The sequence below is a fragment of the Nicotiana attenuata genome, chromosome 6 (assembly GCF_001879085.1).
Source record: "Nicotiana attenuata strain UT chromosome 6, NIATTr2, whole genome shotgun sequence".
Taxonomy (NCBI): Eukaryota; Viridiplantae; Streptophyta; class Magnoliopsida; order Solanales; family Solanaceae; genus Nicotiana; species Nicotiana attenuata.
The window spans coordinates 88393363-88418841 of record NC_031994.1 but is presented as its reverse complement, the minus strand read 5'-3'; the positions used below and the strand labels follow the sequence as shown (position 1 = coordinate 88418841).

Genomic DNA, 25479 nt, shown 5'->3' with positions numbered 1-25479 from the left:
CCTCCAAACTAAACTGCAACCTTGTACATGAAACTTTTCAACCCCACACGGTGCATTGCCACTAACATGCTAATTTGTGACACTATGAAAATTACATAATCAACTCTGAACCATGAGCAAATTGAACATCTCATCAACCGCGAACCTTTCATTTAACTCAATCCAGGAGAACATCACCACACACACAATATAGCTTCTATACCTGTAGCAAACACCAACTCTGGCCGTGGTCATAACCATGATGAATTCTTCGGAACTCATTAACACATAATCGAGTCACCAGAACCGATCGCCTCTTACTCAACCGAGTCACACAGACTGCCAATTCAAAAGTAATTCAATCCGATATGCTCACTCTGAAGGAACGTTCTACGAACCCGAAGCCGTTTCTTGCATCTTTCTAATATTGCAATGTAGATTCATTCTTGACAAAGAACTACCGCAGATTCGATCACCATTCGCTACCAATCTCAACCCTACCCGTACACAAATTCAGAAGTCCTTAAGTGCTACATAAGACCTGGAACTCGTCAAAACCTTCTCGATAACCACTCAGCTTACTCTGATCTTCAATACATAGCTAATACGCATTGAGTGACTCGCACTTCACCAACACATGACTATTCGAAGAAACAACCAAGCAATCCCTCGGCCCGAAAACTGATACAACGCATGATCCTACAATTCGATCGTCATTAGCAGACTCCCCCACTTAGCTCGAAGCCATTGAACACATCATCGGTAGTCCAAGATACCATATCTTCATAGCTGTCCTGATCCCGCATGGCTATTAAGCTGAATACTTCAAAACTCATGCAATACTGGTCATAGAACACCCCGAGGACTCTACCAAGCGCTTATCAATCCTAGCAATAGTCAATAAAACTTCCCCCAAATGCTCTAAGACGATAAAATATGCATTCCACCGAATGGAAACCTCATAAGAAACACACAATCCAAACTCATCACAAATGAGATAACCCACCGGTTGTACTCAAATCAACACCTTACCATGAACCCACCACAATCACAACAACTAGGCCTCCAACCGGTCGTCCCGAGTTCGTGCTTCCCAATCAGATATAAGAATTCGCTTCATACCACAAATGAACGACTGAAAGATCTAACATTGCATCTGCTCCCGAGACTAGACAACACATCGCGATGATAATAAAGCATCCATATCCCTTCATAATCCATCGCAGCAGCACAACCGTCAGTGCATAGCTAATATCGAGTGTGCAACCTCGCATACGAGTGAATAGAAAGAAATCAAAGATATAGGCGCCAAGGTGAAACAAAGTCTCACGATGAGGAAAGAAAGAAAGAAGTTTCCTAGATGCATTGTAGCCTCTCGAAGATAGGCATGGACGTCATCATACTGATCCGCAAGACTCTACTAGACACTTGCTCATGACTCGTAGAACCTATGAACCAAGTGCTCTGATACCAACTTGTCACGACCCAAAATCCACAAGTCATGATGGCACCTAACTCGACCTGCTAGGTAAGCCAGTTAATAGTCAATACAATCGAAATGAGATTTATAGGAAAACAGTAAAGAATTATCTGAACATTTATATAATAACCCAAGGACTGGTAGTACAAATCATGAGCTTCTAAGGATTTGAAATTTACAAAGCTGGTACAATTAAATATAGTTACATAAATATATTAGGGAAATCTAAAGCTACCAAGGACAAGTGGCATCTATATCCGGAATGCAAGTACATATTCAACGCTAGCTCCCGCCATACACAACGACTCCAGCTCTAAAATCTGCATGCAAGGTGCAGAAGTGTAGTATGAGTACAACCGACCCCATGTACTCAGTAAGTATATTGTCTAACCTCGTTGAAGTAGTGACGAGGATTTTTAGTTTAAAAAGATACTCACTGTTATAACCTGCGCAGTAGACTAATAGTATGGACAGTTATAGAACATAACAGATAAGGGTACCATTAACAACTATGCGAGGCAGTAAATGATTACTAGGAGAGATCACAGTAATACATTCATAATTTTCCTGGTGTGAGAAGTATATTCAAGATATCAAATCAAATGGCACGGCAAGGCCCTTCGTGCTTTTAACCCTTCCTCACCATATATATATATATATATATATATATAGTCGTGCATTTACTCATCCTTTGCCAAATGTATATAGCAGTACCAACCATGTAGAACAATTTCCAATAATAATGTCCACAAAGTAGAGAGTACACAGATAATAACAAGTGACAAGTCGGAAACACTCCCGCATGTAGCAAATAATGTCAAACAGTAAGAAAAATTTCCTCAACAAAGTTAGGCAAGACACTTACCTCAATTCGGCTAACTCAACACTCAATTTAGCTTTTTTACTTTACAAATTCACCTCCGCTCGGCTCAATCTTGCCAAAGATGACTTAAATACATCACACAATGCAAGAGAAAATAATTTTAATTAATAAAGCTGTGATCTTTATACAATTTCTAAAAATTCAACAAAAGTCAACCCCAGGCCCGCCCGGTCCAAACCCTGGTCCAAGGGTAGATCTTGATTACCCATAGCCCCACGAGTGCATATAAGTGTTTAGTTTCCAAATTTGAGTCCTATTCAACTCTCAAATTCCAAATTTTCATTTTTCAAAACTTTGATAAAATCCCCAAATTTTTCCCTATAATCTAATGAATTTGATGTTAAATCTTATGTATTATCATGAAGTATTATTGAAAGTTGATTAAAATTACATACCCAATAGTTTGGTGTGAAAATCCTTCTACAAAATCGCTTCCCATCGAGACTAGGGTACAAAATATAACAAAATGAAGCTAAGTCTCGGAATCCCAGCTATATGCAGGCTGCAGATATCACATCTGTGACATGGAGTTCGAAAATGCAAACACCGCAAAAGCGGACAACTCATCGAAAAGCGAACCAGGCGAACTCCTGTTAAAGTCGCATTTGCGACCAAAATATCGCAAATGCGAAGACATCTACCATCGCAAAAGCAGTAGAAGTCTTTGCAAAAGCGAACAGCCCCCACTCGCAAATGCGAGGAATATCTTCGCAAATGCGAAGTCTTCCTCAGCAGCCCAGGTTCGCAAATGCGAGGGCTACTTCGCAATTGCGATAGTCGCATTTGCAACAAAAACATCACAAATGCGATGAAACCAGTACCAGCACTCAAAAATCATATAAAATCATTTCGAATCAATCTGAAACTCACCCGAGCCCCCGAAGCTCAAAACCAAATAACCACACCAGTCCAAGAATAGTACACGAACTCGCTCGCGCGATCAAAGCATCAAAATAACCTCTAAAGCACGAATCGGACGCCAAAACGCATGAGGATCACAATAACTTCAAGAACTTCTAGAATCGCAACCAAGCGTCCGATCTATATCAAATCAACTCCAAATGACGCTAAATTTTGGAGGCAAGCTCCATATGAGAAAACGGACCTACTCGAGGCTTCAAATCATGCGTAACAACCTCGAAATGACTAATCTCACCTCAAATCAAAATCAATGAACTTTGAACTTCCAAAACTCGCGCCGAACCATATCAAATCAACCCGGAATAAACTCAAATTTTGCACACAAGTTCCAAATGACATGTCGAAGCTATTCCAATTCTCTGAACTAAAATCCGAATCTGATATCCTCAAAGTCAACTTCCGATCAAACTTATGAACTTTCCAAACCTTCAAATTTTCAACTTTCGCCAATTAGTGCTGAATCCTTCTAGAAATATCCAAATGCAAATTCGGGCATACGCCCGAGTCCAAATTCACCATCCGAACCTAACGGAGCCATCAAAACTCCAATGCGAGGTCAAGTGCTCAAAAAGTCAAACTTGGTCAACTCTTCCAACTTAAAGCTTCAATCTTGAAGTTCATTCTTCCAAAACGATTCCGAATAACTTGAAAACCAAACCGACGATTCACACAAGTCATAATACATCATGCGGAGATACTCGTGCCCTCAAACTACCAAGCGATGTGCAAATGCTCAAAACGACCAGTCGGATCGTTACACAAAGTGGAGGGATCGATGGACGAGGGCATGTCCTCGTCTCCTTCTAAAGACCTAAGATCAGTGGTCTTAGGCAAACCTGCAAAAAGAAAAAAGAAAAAAAGAGAATATGATGCAAAAAAGGGAGTCTAATGTTACTTGTTCGGAATGGAGATCTTACCATGAGAACGAGCCTCTCGTCGGCCCTTCGAGAGTTCGCGCCATGTGCGCTCGGAATAAGGCATTTGCGAACAAATACCCTTGATCCACTATTTGAACCGAGGGATGGCGTTTGGGACTCGAGCAACGGTTGCACCACCGCAAATACTAGTGCGGAAAAGGAGATAAACATAAAATTAACGTTTAAAGGAAAGCTATACTTACGAGATGCCTTCTACTTCTCGGGGAATGGCATGAACTAGGGAGGGGACGTCTCGGGGACGACTATATCAGGAGTGACCGCCCCAATTTCAACGATCGGTTGGGAAGAAGAGGAAAAAGCGACTTGTTGAGGAACAAATTTGGATGTTTTAGCCATTGTTATCTGAAAAAGCTTGAAAGGTCTAAGAAATGGTTTTGAAAAATGAATAGTCAAGTGTGCCGATTTGGGTAAAGACTGGGTAAAAGCCTGGAAATTACTGAGAAATCTTGAAGAACGGAGGTAAAGATATGAAAGTATGAAGAAGGTTAGTAGCAGCCTTGAGAATCGAAGGTAGAAGTTTGGTCAAATGGTGAAAAATGAACAAGGAATGGAAGCTTTTATGGAGGTTCGGTGATGCTTCGCGTTCAGAGGTGACTTGCTGATGGTTGACACGTGTTCGAAGTCAGAACGACGTAACTGACGGGACATTTCAGCTTCTTCGTTGTTTCTGTTACGGCATATTAAAGAAGGAACTGAAAAGCATCTGTCATTTCTCATTGTTTTGGTGAACCTCCTCTCTAAGAAACGAGGGGACTATCTGTATGCGGGTAAAATCGAGCCTGTTGAACATCTCGGTTTCCCGGTAAGACAAACGGAGCAGGAATATGATCGTAAGGAATCGGAATCTGAGCGAGGAGCCTCTTATATCGGGGTTCGAACAAGACTCCCACCCTCGGGGGTATCGGAACCACGTTCATCGGGTCCAGTTTGAGCCTCGAGACTTCGGAGAACATTATCGAACAACTGCACATTACTAACGAAGGGCCGTAATATCCGTGCCCAACCGGATATCACGGCGTGAATCTCGACTCGTATCGGCCGAAAATCAGTGATTAACGAAACAGGGGATTTTTTACCTTTCTTAGAATTGTACTTAGGGTAAAATTCTCCTACTATATAAAGGAAAAAACTTATTATTCATATGAGATATTGTAACACGCATATCAAGGCAATATACTGTTATTCTCACTGTTATTCAAAGTTCTTGCTTTTGTTCATCAGTTCTTCATTAGTGTGAACTCGGGATCAAGGGCAGGCACTTTGTTAAGTTGTTACTGAGTCCAGGATCACTCTCATTATTTGGTTTGGCAATTTATCACGTCTTTTATCTGCTTAATCTAACGCCATTAATCATTTGTATTGAATTAATCCACATATCTTTAAAACCACATATAAATTCAATTGTTATCCGTTTTCTAGAGTAAACAGTTATACATATATAATTTATATATAATATATTTATAATCATATATAATTAGTATATAAATTTTATATATCAATTATAAAAAGTAAACAGTGAATTGTAAAGATTGTTGAGTAGACTTTATGCTTCATAATGGAGTATAACAGTATAACTTGTATTATAAACTCGAAACACATAACTACCCATAAAAACAGATAGATATTATATCCTACATGGCACAACCCCCTTTCCTACATTTCTCTGTTTTTCGTTTTTCCATCGAAGCTTCCTCTGCAAGATCCATTTCTACTTTCTCTCAATCTAGAAGATTCTAGAAGAGTAGAGAGCAATGAAGATGAACCCTAGAGCTTGATCAGCCGTTCATCCTCTCCACAAAACCAACTTACTACCACGTCGAATCATTGAATTCTATATCAATTTTGAAGTCTTCAGCAAGTTATGGCCGATAATTCCAAGGACGATTTCTTCCAGCTCATGAAGCGATTTGGGGCTTTTCTCACCCTCAAAGTTTCTAATCTCTTCCAAAACCTGGTTATATTCTATCTCTTTTGAATTTATTTTTGCCTTCTTTTTTGTTTAATTAAGGAATCGATTTATATTTTTGTCTTATGTTTAAGAGTTTAAGTTCTATGCACTGCCGGTGGAAAAAGTATTTACACAATCAGGTTAATCAAATTACGCCTATGATACCTATGCATTGTTAGTGCATATAACTTATTTGTGAGGATTCAGATAGTTTTACTGTGTTAAATTGGAGAAGTTGGATAGTTTTACTGAATAATTCAATAATAATCAGTGTTATGAAAGGCTCGAATGAGGCATACTTAAACCCTGAAAGTAAACCCCAGATTCAGCTTGTTTAGGTGATGATTTAGTGCTGGCATAGAGGGACTAATGAGTATGCTAATTGTCAGGACAAAAGTTGGTGGAATTGGACCTAAAAGACCATTTAGGTTAGATATCAGTAGAAACATAAAACAAAAGAATTAACTACGTCAAGAACTTGTCGTTCACTTGGAATTGTAGAGGGGAGAACAAAGGAAATATTCAAAATTGTACAAACTATTGCGGCATTGAACTTATGAGTCATACGATAAAACTTTGGGAAAGAGTGATAGAGTGTAAGCTTAGGAAAATGACAAGATTGACTAAGAATCTGTTTGGATTTATGCTGTATACTTGCTAAGAAGATTGATAGAATTTTATCGCGAAGGAAGAAAGATCTACACATGCTGGTTATTGAGCTGGAGAAAGCATATGATGCAGTATCAGGAAGGGTCCTTTGGTGGGTATTGGAGAAGAAAGGAATTCATGTTAAATAGATAAATACCATAAAAGACGTGTTGAATTTGACAAGATTAATGTGAATTAGTGTGAACATTTGAAGCCTCCTTTTAGGAAGAAATTGGTATATGCATTTTCCATGCATTTACATTGCATGGTCACACTTAATATGATGTCATGCATGACATTATTAAGGTCATTTCCCTTCTATAAATAGCAAGGTTTTTGTTCATTTGTAAACATCTCTCACTTGCCTTCTTATCTCCTTAGGCATTTGAATCTTTCTCTCTTGTAGTATTTCACTTGTATTTTTGGAGTGAAATAAAGTTTGAGTTGATTGTGTCCGAGGACTAGGCAAAAATCAAAATTTGCCGAACCTCGTTAATTTCTGGTGTTCCTTTTAATATTGTCTCATTTACTATTTATTAGCTACCTTTAGATATAGTAGTTGTGATTTAATCACTCTCTATATATTCGGCTTCCGCAACAATTGGTATCAGAGCCAATGTTCTATCTTAGTATGCTCTGTGGTTGCAGCATAGTCTGAACTTCTACATCAGAAAAGAATTACTTTGGTGTTTTGTACTGTCAGCAAATAAATAGTATTTGTAGCAAAAATGGGAGATAATAAAAATGAAAGTCCACATCGGGTGTCAGTAATACGTCGTTGGCATCTTCGCTTATGACAAGAATTATGTCAAATGCGAAAGTTGCAGTTGAGATTTTTGACGGGTCAGGACATTTCGGGATGTGGCAAGCCGAGGTTCTTGATGTCCTTTTTCAACAAGGGCTAGATATTGCCATAGAAGAAAAGATACCAGACAATATCGGAGAAGGAGATAGGAAGATTATCAACCGCGTTGCTTGTGGTACCATTCGATCTTACCTCGCAAGAGAACAGAAGTATCCATACACAAAAGAAGCTTCTGCAAGTAAATTGTGGAATGCATTGGAGGATAAACTCTTGAAGAAAAACAGTCAAAATAAATTTTACATGAAAAAAAAAGACTGTTACGCTTCACATATGTTCCTGGTACTACAATGAATAATCATATCACCGGCTTCAATAAGTTGGCGACTGATTTGCAGAATATGGACGTGACTTTTAGTGATTGAGATATGGCCTTAATGTTATTAAGTTCACTTCTCGATGAGTACGAGCACCTCGAAACTACTGTACTTCATGGGAATGATGAAGTATCTCTCAAAGAAGTTTGTTCTGCCTTGTACAGCTATGAACAAAGAAAGAGAGAAAAACAAAAGAGTGGAGAAGGAGAAGCATTGGTCGTGAGAGGTCATTCTCAAAATCATATGAGAACGAAGAAAGAAAGATCCAAGTCGAGATCCAGACCCAGCAAAGATGAATGCACTTTTTGCCGAGAAAAGGGGTACTGGAAGAAAGACTGTCTAAAGTTGGAAAACAAGGCCAAACCTAACAATGGGAAGGTTGTCATGGATTCGAATTTAGCTGACTGTGACGACTCTGAATTCTCACTAGTTACAACTGAGCCATTCAAACCATGTAACATATGGTTGATGGATTCAGCTTGTAGCTATCATATGTGTCCCAATCGGGACTGGTTCGTTTTTTCAAGGAGGAGAATGTGGAGTTATTCACAATGCAAATAACAATCCTCTTACCGCATATGGTATTGGTTCAATCCGATTAAGAAACCATGATGGATTGATCAGAACATTAACAGATGTTCGATACGTATCGGAATTGAAGAAAAATCTCATTTCTGTAGGAGCCCTAGAGTCAAAGGGGTTCAAAGTCGTTGCAGAAAATGGGATAGTGAGAATATGCCCCGGTGCACTAGTGGTAATGAAGGGAATTCGGCGTAATAATAACATGTACCACTATCATGGTAGTAAGTTATTGGGACAGCAACAATGACATCCAGTGATGACAAGGAGGCAGAAGCAACCAAGCTATGGCACATGCGCTCGGGACATGCCGGAGGAAAATCCTTGAAAATTTTATCAGATCAAGGATTGTTAAAATGAGTAAAGACTTGCAATTTGGAGTTCTGTGGGCATTGTGTCAAGGAGAAACAGACAAGGGTTAAATTTGGAACAGCTATACATAATACTAAAGGTATTTTGGATTATGTTCACTCTGATGTTTGGGGTGCTTCGGAAACACCTTTATTAGGTGGGAAACACTATTTTGTAACCTTTATTGATGATTTTCCCGGAGAGAGTTGAGAAATGAGAGATGAGTGAAGAAATGAAGAAGAGGGGGGTGTATTTATAGTTTTTCAAAGGGCTAATTAGGTAATTACAAAAGGTGTTTTTTTTTTAAAAAGCCCAAAAATGGGATATTTGTGCAAATCTGCCGTTGGGCAACGGCCCCAAGGCCAGAAGACCGTTGCCAACGGTAAAAAAAAAGGCAGGCCCCATTATAAAAAAATAATAAATAAAAAAAATTAAGGTAGCCGTTATACCGGTCTGGTCTGGGCCGGTTAACCGGTTCTACAGTGAAAACCGTTGATCGGGTTTGACCGGGCCGGTTAACCGGTAGCCCCAACGTAAACAGACCAACCCGCCTTACCCTATTAACCCAGCCCACCCGGCCCCCTGTGTATCGGTTCAGGCCGGTTCCGGTTTCAACCGGTCTGAGCGGGTCCGGAAATGGGCTGACCCGACCCGTTAGACACCTCTACTTACAAGTGATATGGGGGGCTATTTATAGCCAAAAAACTAAAAATTACATAATGTTTTCTAATGTCATCCATGATGTCATTAGGAGCAAGTGCTAGCTGATGTCATCGATGATGTCATTGTGCTGATGTAATTTTTGATTAATTTTTCATAACATTAAATAAGGGTCTTCTGATGATGATGATTTGTCAGACAAGGATGCTTGATTTTGTTGACCTGGACTTTGTGTCTTGAGGGAATCAAGAATTTTCTCCATTTGTTGAATAAAATCAAGCCTGATGCTGGAACCGGTTAGTTGTGCACTTGCAATGGACTTTTGTTGTAAAAATAAAATTTCAGCCGCGTCTGTTATAGCTAGATACTGCGGATGGGATAGAAACCACTTGTCTACCGCTGGTGCATAGGCTTCGGATGAATCCCACATTTTGTACCATTTGCAGTGGCCTTGGAGGGCTAACCACGGTAGTCCTTCTGGCTTGGGGAAGGAGAACTTCTGGGAGTATATCCATGGGATATGAAATCAGTGGGAAAATTGGAGGAGTATGGGTATTTGCTGTTCACTAGAAAACCTGTGACAGAAATAATCATATCCTTCTTTTACTGGTGCTTGGAGGATTTCAGCTCTATGACTCTATGCAGGCCACCATTGAGGGAATTCAGAGGTTAATCGTTTACTCTAGAGGATGAACCATGAATGCTTTCCAAGTGGTTTTGGACGGTGAAAGCATTCATCCTCGCTGCTTGGTAGTCATAATAATTGTAAAATTGTGCATCAAAGGGCTGAGAAAGTCTTTTGTATTTGGCTGGATGGGTTCCCCATTCTTTTTGTGAGATTATTTGTTAATCCACACCGTAGTATGTGTGATATATGATTGGGTTTGCTTTTCTTTGTGGGGCTTAAACAAGCAGGATCTGATATCTGTGAGAATAAACTCATAATATTTTTGGGTATGTTTGTGGGTGTTTTGAATGAACTGAAGGGCTAAGTATTTTCTTAGCTACCTCTTAGGGGTTGGAATGCCAGAATTCTGGTTCAATTTGAATGAGTGGGTAAACACTTTCATTCTTAATATAAGTGGGTTCCTCGGATGAGGAGCCTTTGTTTAAAGAAATAGATTGTGGCACTGATGAAGAAAGTGCCTGATTGGTTGTAGTTTTTGGGATGTTGGATGGATACCCTGTACCTGCAATGGAGCTTTTAGCATCCAATATTTTTTGTGTGGTGCTTCTAGCAACCACAGGAAGTGAAGATGTCGTGTGACTTTGGGCCGCCACGGAGTTGGAAGAAGATGCGTGGCCTTGTGCCGCCACATTGGAACAATAATTTTTCAGATCCCCCACTACCTCCTCTTCCTCCGTCGGAGGAAAATATTACTCAGGCAATACCCAAACAGTCTGATACAGACATTGTTTCCAAACAATAAACAATTCAGTTGCCTCCATGCAACTCCCAAAAGGCGCAGTTGAACCAAGCTAGCCCAAATATAGAAAGCCATCAGACTGCGTTATGAGGGAGTTCCCCAAGTTCAAATGATAGAAAGTTCAGGACCAATTCCAATTTCTAGTCCGAAAAAATGGGCAGACCTAGTTGAGGAAGAAGAATCTCAATAATCTCAAGCTCAACTAGCACAAACCATGTCTTCTCCTTGGACAGAAGAAGAATTCATGCAATGGCGACAACTCATGGGCATTAAAGATCAAATGACCATGCCTGGCTTATTTAAAAAACAACTGAGAGATCAGTATCAATTGTATAAAAATTATTGTTCCAATGTGGCGGCACAAGGCCACACATCTTCTTCCAACTCCGTGGCGGCCCAAAGTCACTGCATCTTCACTTCCTGTGGTTGCTAGAAGCACCACACAAAAAATATTGGAGGCTAAAAGCTCCATTGCAGGTACAGGGTATCCATCCAACATCCCAAAAACTACAACCAATCAGGCACTTTCTTCATCAGTGCCACAATCTATTTCTTTAAACAAAGGCTCCTCATCCAAAGAACCCACTTATATTAAGAATGAAAGTGTTTACCCACTCATTCAAATTGAACCAGAATTCTGGCATTCCAACCCCTAAGAGGTAGCTAACAAAATACTTAGCCCTTCAGTTCATTCAAAACACCCACAAACATACCCAAAAATATTATGAGTTTATTCTCACAGATATCAGATCCTGCTTGTTTAAGCCCCACAAAGAAAAGCAAACCCAATCATATATCACACATACTACGGTGTGGATTAACAAAATAATCTCACAAAAAGAATGGGGAACCCATCCAGCCAAATACAAAAGACTTTCTCAGCCCTTTGATGCACAATTTTACAATTATTATGACTACCAGGCAGCAAGGATGAATGCTTTCACCGTCCAAAACCACTTGGAAAGCATTCATGGTTCATCCTCTAGAGTAAACGATTAACCTCTGAATTCCCTCATTGGTGGCCTGCATAGAGTCATAGAGCTGAAATCCTCCAAGCACCAGTAAAAGAAGGATATGATTATTTCTGTCACAGGTTTTCTAGTGAACAGCAAATACCCATACTCCTCCAATTTTCCCACTGATTTCATATCCCATGGATATACTCCCAGAAGTTTCCTTCCCCAAGCCAGAAGGACTACCGTGGTTAGCCCTCCAAGGCCACTGCAAATGGTATAAAATGTGGGATTCATCCGAAGCCTATACACCGGCGGTAGACAAGTGGTTTCTATCCCATCCGCAGTATCTAGCTATAACAGACGCGGCTGAAATTTTATTTTTACAACAAAAGTCCATTACAAGTGCACAACTAACCGGTTCTAGCAGCAAGCTTGATTTTATTCAACAAATGGAGAAAATTCTTGATTCCCTCAAGACACAAATTCCAGGTCAACAAAATCAAGCATCTTTGTCTGACAAATCATCATCATCAGAAGAAGACCTTGATTTAATGTTCTGAAAAATTAATCAGCACCATGACATCAGCTAGCACTTACTCCTAATGACATCATGGATGACATTAGATAACATTATGTAATTTTTAGTTTTTTGGCTATAAATAGCCACCCATATCACTTGTAAAAAACACACATTACACTATCATTTGAGAAAGAATTCTCTCCCTCTCTCTAGAATTGGTTAGAGCTCTCTCTCTAGTATATTAATATAAGTTTTTAACTTGTATTATCAATTTTTCAGTTTCAATAATAATCAAGTTTATATTTATTTTACTCTTGTCCAAGTTTACATTTATATTACTCTGCATTATGGTCGGTTAAACCGCCTAATTTACTTTATCGCATTTTATTTACATGGTCGGCTTTGCCCCATAAATTTATTTGCTTGCACTCTAACTGTATCATCTGCAGGTTTAATTATCTTATTGTTATTTGCTTCCTGTCCTCACATTTATTTAATTTTTCCCTAATCTTATAGGGGCTTCGCTTCCGGTCCCCTTGGTATATATATATATATACATGTTATATTTTAGTTTATTTGATTTTTTTAATGTCTATTTCAGTTTATAAATTAATTATTATGTGTATTTTTAGAATTGCGGTTCACTTCAATAAAGCGTGCGCTTCGCTTTTGAGGCGAGCCACTGTCGCTTTTTGCGCTTCGCGCTCATACTGGTGTGAACATTTGAAGCCTCCTTTTAGATGCATTTACATTGCATGGTCACACTTAATATGATGTCATGCATGATATTATTAAGGCTATTTCCCTTCTATAGATAGCAAGGTTTTTGTTCATTTGTAAACATCTCTCACTTGCCTTCTTATCTCCTAAGGCATTTGAATCTTCTTTCTCTCTTGTAGTATTTCACTTGTATTTTTTGAGTGAAATAAAGTTTGAGTTGATTGTTTTCGAGGATTAGGAAAAATTAAAATTTGCCGAACCTCGTTAATTTCTGGTGTTCCTTTTATTATCCTCTCATTTACTATTTATTAGCTACCTTTAGATATAGTTATTGTGATTTAATCACTCTCTATATATTCGACTTCCGCAACAACATGTATGAAGGAGTTCTTACTAGCGTAAGAGCAGTAGTATGAGATAAAAAGTTTCCCATAATCATGGATTTACACTAGGGATCGACTTTAAGTCCATACAGTTGTTTTGAAGGAAGTGGAATATTATTAACTAAAAAGCAGTAAAAAGATGCATAGGTTACGAAATGAAAGAAGATATCAGCCCAAGATCAGAGTGAGCCCATACTCTTTTATACTAGTTATGGGTGATCTAACCAGAAGCTTGAATTATAGAGAAACACTTTAGAAAGCAAGGGTTTTATGAAAAAAGAAGTAAGATTGAATTATATACACTGCAAATAGTCAGCATAAAAAGAATGAAGTTCATCTGAGATTAGATGGGATTATGATGCCTAAATGTGTAATAATTCAGATATCTAAGCTCATTATTCAAAAAAAAAAATTGAAATGATAGATGAAGCTATTACACATAGAAGCAAAATTGGATGGTTGAAATGGAGAAGTCCTATCGGGGTGTTGTGATAGGAAAATGCCTACCAAAATGAAAGGTAAGCTTTATAGAATAGTTATAATACCAGCAATGTTATATGTGGTGAATGTTTTGGGCGGCTAAAGTCTAACACATCCACGAGTATCGCAGAGATACGGATGCTAAGGTGGATATGCGCTCGTATAGATTAGTCAAGGATAAAAATCACAACATTCGCTAGAAGGTGCAAAATAGCACATATTAAGTATAAAATGAGAGAAGGTCGCTTGAGATAGCTTGATCATGTCTAGTGTCAACATCTAAATGCTCGGGTCCTTAGATGCGAAATCATGGTTAGTGAAGGTGTTAAAAGGGGACGAGATAGGCCTATATTCACATAGAAAGAAGTGATCGTAAAAAACCTAAATTCTCTTGAATCAATGCAGACTTGGCGAAAGATAGGGCACAATGGAGGACGATGAGCTATATAGGTGATATCTGGTAGTTAGAAATATATTTTAATCATGATAATATGCCTACTTTAGCTCATATGCATTTTTGGAATCTTTTTGCCCTATTAGAGAATCTTATATCAGTATGCAATAAAGAGAAATTATAGTTTCAGTTTTATTTTTATTTTGTGTAATGTTGGCTTGAGATAGATTTAACTTGGGAACATAGTTAATGAGGATTCATATAACCGACTCTAACTTGTTTGAGATTGAGGCGTTGTAGTAGTAGTTGTTGTTTTTTAGTTCATTTGTCCATATAATTGTAGTTACCTTTTGTACTTATTTTTCTCTTTTCTTTCCTCATTATTTCTTCACTAACATCCGCTGTTTAATTCCTCTTAGTGGTTAAAGTTCGATCGAATATCAATTTTTTTCTACGCATTTAACTTTGACAACATAATGATACCTTTTTTTTTATCAGTTTGGGTCGAATTTTCTGAAAATCATTGACTTTGGCATTAGCCCAGTATATTCCATAATTTTAAGACAACTACCACATTGCCTGAGCAGTAGCAGAGTGTAGAAATAGATGACTGCACAATTTAGAGTTTCAGGGCTTCTAAAGTGTGATGCCTGAATCTTTTCCACCACTTACAAAGTTGAGGAAGGCAACATACGTTGAATGAGCAATTTGTGCAATCCACAACCAATGAACTGCCATTTATCTAATTGTTTGCAGATATAATCTTTCTGTTATACAAGAAATAGTGCTATAATCACTTTTTTCTTATGGCATTCCAAAGATAGATGTTTTAGATGTTGTACTACCTTCTCTTAGATGGTAATGGCTATTTGATGTAAATGCAGGATTCGAGATCTGTAGGAGCTATAGCAGGTCTTGCATTTGCAATAGTTTTTACATGGAGAATATTGAGATCACCTAGTGGACCACAGAGGAGGCGTCCTAAGCGACAAGCTGTTACACCTGGTAGTTCTGGTGTAAACAGTCATTTAAGTGCAAATGTAGCAACTTCAGGAGTTAGCCCTTCTTCAGAGGATTCAAGTACACAAAATGTTATTGATGAGTTCTTTCAGCCAGTAAAGGTTGAAAGAGATTATCCTTCGGCCCCTACCCCCTTAATTTGGATTATCCAAATATAATTGGTGGATAACTGACCTTCTACTAATTGCTTTGCAGCCGACACTCGGGCAAATAGTTAGGCAGAGACTGAGTGAGGGGAGGAAGGTATCTCTTAATGTTCTTTTGTTGCTATTTATTTAACATATTCTTCTTCCACCATCCCCAAGGCTCATGGATGCCAAGTAAATATTTGATGTCTAACATACATAATATTAATCTAAGAATATTTTTAGATCATGGGTGGAATTTGTTTGTCTAAATTCGAAATTTTCTATTCTCTTAGGTGCCATGATTTTTTTTTTCCTAGAACATGCCGGAAAAATTAGAAGTAAAGATCAAATTGTTGTTTTTTTCAAATATATTCAGGTTCTGTTTGCAAAAAGTCTTTTGCAATACTGTTTCTTTGAAGTTGTAATTTAAGTGTGTTTTTACAGAATGTTTTCAAGAAACTCTTCTCTCACAAAACACAAAAGAACCACTCAAACGCATCTAAAGTTTTGGTAGACTATTTCCAAATGTTATTCAAATGGTTGCTTAAATTCTCGAGATAGTTTTTGATTTGTGTGCAAATAGGTTAAATTAGTTATTGAATAAAGGGCGGCTTCGTTCCATCAAATTTTTGTGCCTTGAAGTATAGTTTGGAAGGTTGAACAGATTGGACGCCTTCTATAATTAGTTGGAGGCATAGCTTTATACTTCGTCTCATTTTATGTTAAGGTGTTTTGTTGGGCCTGAAGTTTAAGAAATTAAATGAGACTTTTGACATGTAAGGCAAATACAGTATATGCAAAGTACCAAAATTATTCTTTTAAATGAGTGGTCGTGACTCGTGAGAGTTCCACCTATCTTTTCAGTTTTTCTCTCCTTGTAAAACAGAAACTTTTATATCAAGTGGGTCCCAACAAGTCATATCATTATGGATAAGACGGGAATGTTAAGTGGACAACATCGCCCAAGCCTAATGTAAATGTAACAACAATAACGACGTCATATTATATGGACTCTTTGCTTTTGTTGTATTTTGTTCTTAACTAAGTCTGTGTTGAAGCCTACCCTAGCACGAGCAGTGTGTGTAATGGCGTGTTTGACCGATCTTATCCTTTTGTTAGAATAGTTATGTAAATAGTAGTAAATAACCCTAATCCTATATATATTAGGAATATGACATGTATTATATATATATATATATATATATATATAGGGCTCATTGTATCATAGTTAACATATGTGAATAATATTATATTTTTCTCCCATGCAGTCTCACATGGTGTCAGAGCAATCGTGAGATATTTATCGTTGTGCATAAACTCCGGCGACTCCGGGAAGAAAGAACTCAGTCACCGTGCGATTTTCCGGTGACCTAAGTGACTATTTACGTCAAAGTCACTAATTATCAGTGTTGTGCGAAATCCAACACCACCACAAGGTTCCCAAGAGAGAGGCGACCACACCCAGAAAGATTCACCTGAAAAAGACCAACCACGCGCCCCCACGCGCCGGCGCGTGAGGGCTGTTCCGGCCAGAAATTGGAAACGTTTCTTTTGGACAGTGTCATCTCCTTGCAATTCCGAGCCTACCCATCCAATTTAAACCAAATTCCGACCACTTTTATATTTTTCCGGCGCGTGCGTGCTTCTCCGGCCATTTTTTGGCCAAGCTTCTTGAGGACAGCCTAGACGCACATAAATTCCGAGTCCATTGGTACTATTTCCGACAGATTCCGACAACTTTGGAATTTTTCGGTGAGCTACAATGATTTTTCCGGCGTGAACAGTGATTCCCAGAAAATTTCTGCTTTTTCCGGCACAATATTATAATGGCATTCGTATCAGAAGCCTTTAACTCACAATCCGTTGGATCCAATGCATTGAATCCAATCTAGATGGTTTCTTTACCGGATTATATTGAGTTCCTTCAGTACAAAGCACGTAAACAGACATTTTCAGGATTAGCCTCTGTTGTTCCAACAAATAGTAGCATGACTTGTGTCTCCCAATCTTCAACTTCTGAGTCTTGGGTCATTGATTCAGGTGCATCTGATCATATTTCTGGTAACAAATCTCTTTTCACTAGTATTTCATATTCTCAATCTCTTCCAGCAGTCACAATGGCTAATGGGTCTCAAACCATGGCAACTGCAATAGGTCAAGCAAGCCCGCTTCCTTCCTTACCTTTAGATTCAGTCCTTTATGTTCCCAATAGTCCTTTTAATCTCATAGCCGTTAGTCGCTTAGCCAGATCACTTAAATTCGTTGTTTTATTTCTTGATGACCTTGTTTTTATACAGGAACGCAGTATGGGGCGGATCATTGGTACCGGACGTGAATCAGATGGACTTTATTACCTTATCCTTGCAAAATCACATGGACTCGCATCTTGTCTTCCTTCAATAACTTATCTTGTTTCCGATTCACCAGATTTATTACATAAACGGTTGGGACATCCCGGTTTGTTAAAACTTCAGAAAATGGTACCTGGTTTATCTCACTTGTCCACTCTAGAGTGTGAGTCATGTCAGCTCGGTAAGCATACCCGCTCCCATTTCCCTCGGCGTCTTGATAATAGAGCAGAGTCACCTTTTATTTTAGTCCACTCAGATGTTTGGGGTCCTAGTCGGGTCAGTTCTTCCTTGGAATTCTGCTACTTTGTCAGTTTCATTGATGATTATTCCAGGTGCACTTGGATATTTTTGATGAAAGATCGGTCTGAGTTGTTTTCTATTTTCAGACCTTCCACGCTGAAATTCAAAATCAATTTGGGGTTTCTATCCGCGCATTTTATAGTGATAATGCCCTAGAGTATTTGTCTTCCCCATTTCAGCAGTGTATGAACTCTCATGGGATCATTCATCAAACATCTTGTCCGTACACATCTCAACAAAATGGGGAAGAATAGACATCTTGTTGAAACTGCTCGTACCCTACTCATATAATCTCATGCTCCGTTGCGTTTTTGGGGGATGCAGTTCTTACGTCTTGCTATCTTATTAATCGTATGCCATCTTCAGCTATCCAAAACCAAGTTCCATTCTCTGTCCTGTTTGCCTACTTACCTTTGTTCTCTCTTCCACACCGTGTCTTTGGAAGCACGCATTTTGTTCATAACCTTACTCCAGGAAAAGATAAGTTAGCTTCTCGTGCTCTTAAGTGTGTATTTCTGAGTTACTCGAGAAAGCAAAAGGGGTATCGATGCTATTCTCCTGACCTCCGGCGGTATCTTATGTCTGTTGATGTTACCTTCTTTGAAACCCAATCATACTTCACAAATCCAGGTAATCACTTAGATATTTTTGAGGTGCTACCAGTTTCATCTTGTGAAGATTCAGTCACTACCTCCCATTCATCTTCCTTTACAACTCCAGCTCCACTACCTACTGCTCCAATTGGAGCTCCACCACCTACTGCGCCAGTTGCAGCTCCACCACCTATTGCTCCAGTTGCAGCTCCACCACCTATAGCTCCAGTTCCACCCCACCTAGTCCAGTTCAACCTTCTGCAGCTCCACCACTCTTGACTTATCATCGACGTCCACGTCTAGCATTAGGCCCAGGTGATCCACGTCCTGCATCAGATTCTGCACCTACTGCGGACTTGTCTCCTCTTAGTCAACCAATTGCACTCCGCAAAGGTGTACAATCCACTCTTAATCCTAATCCCCACTATTTCGATTTAAGTTATCATTATCTATCATCACCTGATTATGCTTTTATATCATCTTTGTCCACTGTTTCTATCCCAAAGTCTACAGGTGAGGCACTATCTCATCCAGGATGGCGACAGGCTATGATTGAGGAGATGTCTGCTTTACATGCGAGTGGCACTTGGGAGCTTGTTTCTCTTCCTTTAGGTAAGTCTACTGTTGGTTGTCGTTGGGTTTATGCAGTCAAAGTCGGCCCGGATGGCCAGGTTGATCGTCTTAAGGCTCGTCTTGTTGCAAAAGGATACACTCAGATTTTTGGGCTTGATTATAGTGACACTTTCTCTCCTGTGGCTAAGATAGCATCAGTCCGCCTTTTTCTATCCATGGCTGTTGTTCGCCATTGGCCTCTCTATCAGTTGGACATTAAGAATGCTTTTTTACACGGTGACCTTTAGGATGAAGTTTATATGGAGCAACCACCTTGGTTTGTTGCTCAGGGGGAGTCTCGTGGCCTTGTATGTCGCTTGCGCCGGTCACTTTATGGTCTAAAGCAGTCTCCTCGAGCCTGGTTTGGTAAGTTCAACACATTTATCCAAGAGTTTTGCATGACTCGGAGTGAAGCTGATCACTCTGTATTTTATCGGCATTCTGCTTCGAGTCTCTGTATTTATCTGGTGGTCTATGTCGACGACATTGTTATTACCGGCAATGATCAGGATGGTATTACTAAATTGAAGCAACATCTCTTTCAACACTTTCAGACTAAGGATCTGGGCAAACTAAAGTATTTTCTGGGTATTGAGGTCGCTCAGTCTAGCTCAGGTATTGTAATCTCACAACGGAAGTATGCCTTAGATATTCTTGAGGAGACAGGAATGACAGGTTGTAGGCCTGTCGACACTCCGATGGATTCGAATTTTAAACTTCTACAAGGACAGGGGAATCTCTTAGCGATCCTGCAAGACATAGGCGATTGGTTGGTAAATTAAATTACCTTACAGTGACAAGACCTGACATTTCCTTTCCTGTAAGTGTTGTGAATCAGTTTATGGATTCTCCATGTGATAGTCATTGGGATCCAGTTGTCCGCATTCTTCGGTAAATAAAATCAGCTCCAGCAAAGGTTTATTGTTTGAGGATCGAGGCCATGAGCAGATCGTTGGATACTCAGATGCTGATTGGGCGGGATCACCTTCTGATAGACGTTCTACGTCTGGATATTGTGTCTTAGTAGGAGGAAATTTGGTGTCTTGGAAGAGCAAGAAACAGAATGTGGTTGCTCGGTCTGGTGCAGAAGCAGAATATCGAGCAATGGCTATGGCAACATGTGAGCTAATTTGGATCAAACAGTTACTCAAGGAGTTGAAATTTGGTGAGATTAGTCAGATGGGACTTGTGTGTGATAATCAAGCTGCTCTTCATATTGCGTCAAATCCAGTATTCCATGAGAGAACTAAACACATTGAGATGACTGTCACTTTGTCAGAGAAAAGATACTCTCGGGTGATATTGCTACAAAGTTTGTGAAGTCGAATGATCAGCTTGCAGATATTTTCACCAAGTCTCTCACTGGTCCTCGTATTAACTACATATGTAACAAGCTCGGTGCTTAGGATTTATATGCACCAGCTTGAGGGGGAGTGTAGAATAGTAATATAAATAGTAGTAAATAACCCTAATCCTATATGTATTAGGAGTAGGACATGTATTTTTCTCTCGTGCATTCTCACACCTTTAATTGGTAGCCTTATTGGAACCTAGTTAAAATAATGCAAGTAATTTATTGATAACCAAAACGAGAAATATTTGAGAGCATGATGGTTGTCTCTACCTCAATTTAAAAAAGCATCTGCTACTCGACCAAATCTTATCTGGTCAAGCTTTCCCGATTCTGCTTGGCATCGTTAAAGTCCATTTATGCCTTCTTTTTATCTTTTTATCATAGCAGCACAAATAACTTAGAAAATCTGGATATTGTTTCACTGTACAGGTAACATGTCGGTTGCTTGGAGTAATCCTGGAGGAAACTAGCCCAGAGGAACTACAGGTTAATATTATTATTTCATTTGTTGATAGTGCATCAGTTGCCAACATGCAGTTGACAATGTTTATACTTTGTCCTTTGCAGAAACAAGCAACTATCCGATCCTCCGTGCTGGAAGTGTTGCTTGAAATCACCAAATTTTGTGACCTTTATCTCATGGAGAGAGTACATGATGAAGAAAGTGAAGTTAGTGCACTGCTCACTCTGTTATATTACATCTGTATGTCGATTAGTAATTGCTACTGATCCAGTCCCTTTAATTATTTTATATCTTTATTGCCTGATTCAGAAAGAATAATGGGTGGCAGAATGCCATTTGATGCCTCTTTCAAAATGAAAAGGGAAAGGCTGACATTGTTGATTGCTTTGTATACCAAATAAAACTCGCTCTTTGAACTGATCGCTAAATCTAAAATCTAAAAAGACGATTTAGTCTCTTTGATGCCAAGTCTAGGTGACTCTAAAATTCGAGTTGCCAATATGTTGCTTTAGGCACCGATTACGCTTGCTTAATTTCTACGAATCACGGATAAGCTCAACTTCGGTAGTATACCTTTTACTTAATAGTTCAGTCAAGTGGAATGTCATTCCCTGAGCAATTCACTACTCTCTTCTTTTGTTTTTTCCGGAAAACTGATGTCACATTCAATAATCATCACACATTAACCAAAATTCATCATTTACTTGTTTAGTACTATATTTTTACTTACTAATCTGCATAATTTAAAGCTTTCTTTGGTAGAAGTCAAACTAAACTCCTGAGCAAGAGCCATGCTTTGAGATACAATGACCATGTTTGAGTTTCCTTTGGACTTCTCACTTCGTAATGCCTGGTTTTGTCGACTAGTTCTTATATTCTTGAAGTTCTCATATTTGGTGCGCGATTCATTTCTTAGCACCCACTTATCATGGTTACAGTGCATCTTGATGGTGGGCGCTGTGTTTATCCATTCATTGTCTATGGTAATCTGCATGTGTATATCAACGAACTTCTTTTTCTTGCATACATATTCATGAAATGATCGAATATTTGCAGAAAAACATCTTGGTGGCTTTAGAAGATGCTGGAGTGTTAAGCATGGTCAAAGACAAGGTAACAACTAATCATTGTTCAACTCCGTAGGAAGTCGAAATCCATTTATAATACCTTCATGGAGTTCTTGTTAGTGTGATTGTTTTACAATGGGTGTTGTCTTCAACTTTTAATCTCAACACTTTTCCTTCGTCTGCAAATTGGTATCCTCTTCCTGGAAAATCAAGATGATCTATTCTTCCAATTGTTTTGCCTATAGATTTTGGATGCGTGCTCTTTATTCTCATAACATGAGCTATTGACATTTCCTCTGCTCTGGGGAAAAAGATATATTTTGTCTCCTTTTGGTAGAAGTACTACGTTAATCTCCCTTCTTTAAATTGTTTAACAAAGCTATAATTTAATTTATCGGTGGACAAGTTTAACCCATATATTTTAATTTTGTTCTTCTGTATAGCAAAACTACATTCTCATATTGTATTGGATCATGAATATAATTTTACCATCCTGTTTGCAACTTTTCCATTTAGGCTTTACACACTTAATGTATAAACATAAAAATGCAAATAAAAACTTGGAAGATATAAAAGAAATAAATTGAAAGGGAGTATACTGAAATAGATTTCTCTATAGATATATGTTGTATCATATTTTTTCATTTTGTTCTTTTCATCATTCTTTGTTAGTGATGTACTTAAATTTGCTGGGTGCATAAAAGAGTAAATGCATGCATAGACTGATAGTTTCTTTAAAATGAAATAAGGTACTTTGTTGTACACGTGGAAGAAAAATAATTCTAAAATTAACTGCAAAGGACAAAATTGTCTGTATGTATATAATGTAGTTTATTACCCAAAATAAAAGAAAAGGAAAATTTTTGTAATATCTTTTTTAAGGATTGAGGTATGTTTCTCTGTAGAGCTTATTGTTGTTATCTTCTCCAACGCTCCTAAAGCTCAATCAGTATTGTAGAAGATGGTAAGAGTAAGTGTGTTGAATGATGCGAGCATGTGCGGTGTTGCTCCTAAGGGTGTAGCTTAGTGGTTAATCCATTAATGAAGTAGGTTGAGAACCATGAGGTATCAGGTTCATATCCAGTGGAAGTCATTTCTTCCTATTTGTCCAAGCCTTGATGGGCAGAGTTACCCGGTACATGTACTGGTGTGAGGTAGCAAGTTACTCCGTGAAATTAGTTGAGGTGCGCGCCAGCGGACTCGGACGCCATGGTTATCCAAAAAAAAAAAAGAGCATGTGGATGCTGAGAAGAGGGGAAAGCGTCGGGTCATGATATGAATATGTTCATCACAAGACGGGAAAATTGTGGTTGAATGAATGGCAGGCGGAGTAACGTAATGACTGGTTAATTGAATTGTACAGAATTGATTTAGTATCCCAGCTGTCAAAGTTTGAATGTTTGATATAAGATGCAACAGTTGAATTGATGGCTCAGCTTCCCTTTTTAACCTCTATTAGTTTTCTAAAGATCCTCTTTTTCTTGTAGTATGCATTATAGATTACTAAGTTGATTGTTATGCAGGTTCTCTTTTGTAGCACTGAGAATGGGCGAACATCATTTGTCCGACAACTGGAACCTGATTGGCATATAGATACAAATCCGGAAATCATTTTTCAATTGGCGGTACTCCTTGTTTCCTTTTGACTGATAACATGAGCGTTCCATCATCTTAGTTTTTTTGTTATATCAGAAAACGTACTAATATTAACTTGTTTTTCAATATAACTTATTTTTTCGCTCTTAATTTTATTTGGTATGATGATGACATGAGTCGAGCTTAAATGGAGAAGTGAGGATTTATGTAGTGGAGCCAACTTGTTTGGGATTGAGGCATAGTTGTCAGAAAACGTACTAATTCATGAGCTGAAAAAGTAAGAAGTATCATCAAACAATGAATCCATCCATTTATCTATCATGCATTAGGTAGATCTCTTTCCCCAAGTAAATAACTTCACTGTCTATTATATACTGGTAATAATAATGACTCAAAGCAAATTGCTTATCAATTTTATGCTCTTTCTTCTTTGCATTTAACAAAGTGTGCAAGTTTAACCTTGTAATTTCCTCTGTCAATGTGAATGTCTTTTACAAACACATACAGTTACTTGTCTCTTGCCTGTTTATAACTCAAGTTTTAGACCTATAAGATATTGGATTTTTCAGATCACTGTTTTCTACAGGACATTCCATTAGGGTAGTGATAAAACAGAATTGGAATGTTAAATGTTCTATTATTATTTAAATGGCAGTGAGGCTATATGCAGATCCTAGTGCTTTTTCTTTTTTGATGTTTAATGTGTTAATACAAACTGATTGCAGAGATTTATCAAATATGAGCTACACATTTCACCTACCAAGCCAGAAAGAGCAGCTATGAATGTCTTCAGCTCAACCTCTTTGGAGCAGTTTTTTGGAACTGTTTAGATGCAAACCCGGAAGAACTCTAACATGTTTTCATTTATTTTAGGTCTCTCTTTTTGCCCTTCCTCTTCAACTCTGGGCTGTGAAAGTTCGTATCTTTATCTGTTTCAATCCTTTTCTGGTACATGCAGCTTCTGTTTTGAGGTTCAAGAAGGCATACTTTGTATATTACTATGTTATCTTCAGAACAGATCACCGTATATGGTTGTGCTGTATTATTCTCTCCTAAGTCAAACCTGGCGCTGTTCTGTATCCAAGTACTTATCCACATGGAAAAGTAAAGAAAAGTATGACGAATCAACTGTAAATCAGAATCTCTGCACGAGAATACCCTGAAATGAGAGACGAACTAAATTCAAGTTTTGTCAGTTACTGCCTGAATGGAAATATATTGAATGACGCATTCTGCTGAGTGTATTGTACATGCATTCCGTATTAAGCCAAAGGAAAACAAATAAGGATTATATGACAATTGAAGAAATTACTAAAATGTAATTGTGACAGAAATCGCTTGGTCCTGATTTGCCAGATTAGTTTATGCTTCTCAATTCCTTGCTACTATAAGTCCCCCAAAACCAAGACCTAAGGAGTTGGCGCAATAGCTGATATTCTCAAATATGCAATGACATTTCTGTGGCTATAACATCATGTTATTGAAGATAAAATGACTACATTAAATTAAATTGTTCCCCAATCAATAAATTATCCTTCTTGGAACAGGT

The 25479-nt window shown here is 38.4% G+C and overlaps 1 protein-coding gene across 1 annotated transcript; it reads left to right on the top strand.

Moving 5' to 3' along the window:
* LOC109227399 (peroxisome biogenesis protein 22-like) lies at positions 5799-25169 on the top strand. The gene is made up of 8 exons (XM_019392543.1): positions 5799-6155; positions 15331-15567; positions 15662-15709; positions 21234-21290; positions 21372-21473; positions 22324-22380; positions 23858-23959; positions 24656-25169. The coding sequence occupies exons 1-8, from the start codon at positions 6063-6065 to the stop codon at positions 24758-24760; spliced, it is 801 nt and encodes a 266-aa protein (XP_019248088.1). The 5' UTR covers positions 5799-6062; the 3' UTR covers positions 24761-25169.

Excerpts from the sequence above, each read along its gene's own strand:
- LOC109227399 (XM_019392543.1), top strand. The coding sequence starts at position 6,063 with ATGGCCGATAATTCCAAGGACGATTTCTTCCAGCTCATGAAGCGATTT. Across the intron at positions 6,156-15,330 it reads CTAATCTCTTCCAAAACCTG|GATTCGAGATCTGTAGGAGC; the intron begins GTTATATTCTAT and ends ATGTAAATGCAG. Across the intron at positions 22,381-23,857 it reads TAAGCATGGTCAAAGACAAG|GTTCTCTTTTGTAGCACTGA; the intron begins GTAACAACTAAT and ends ATTGTTATGCAG.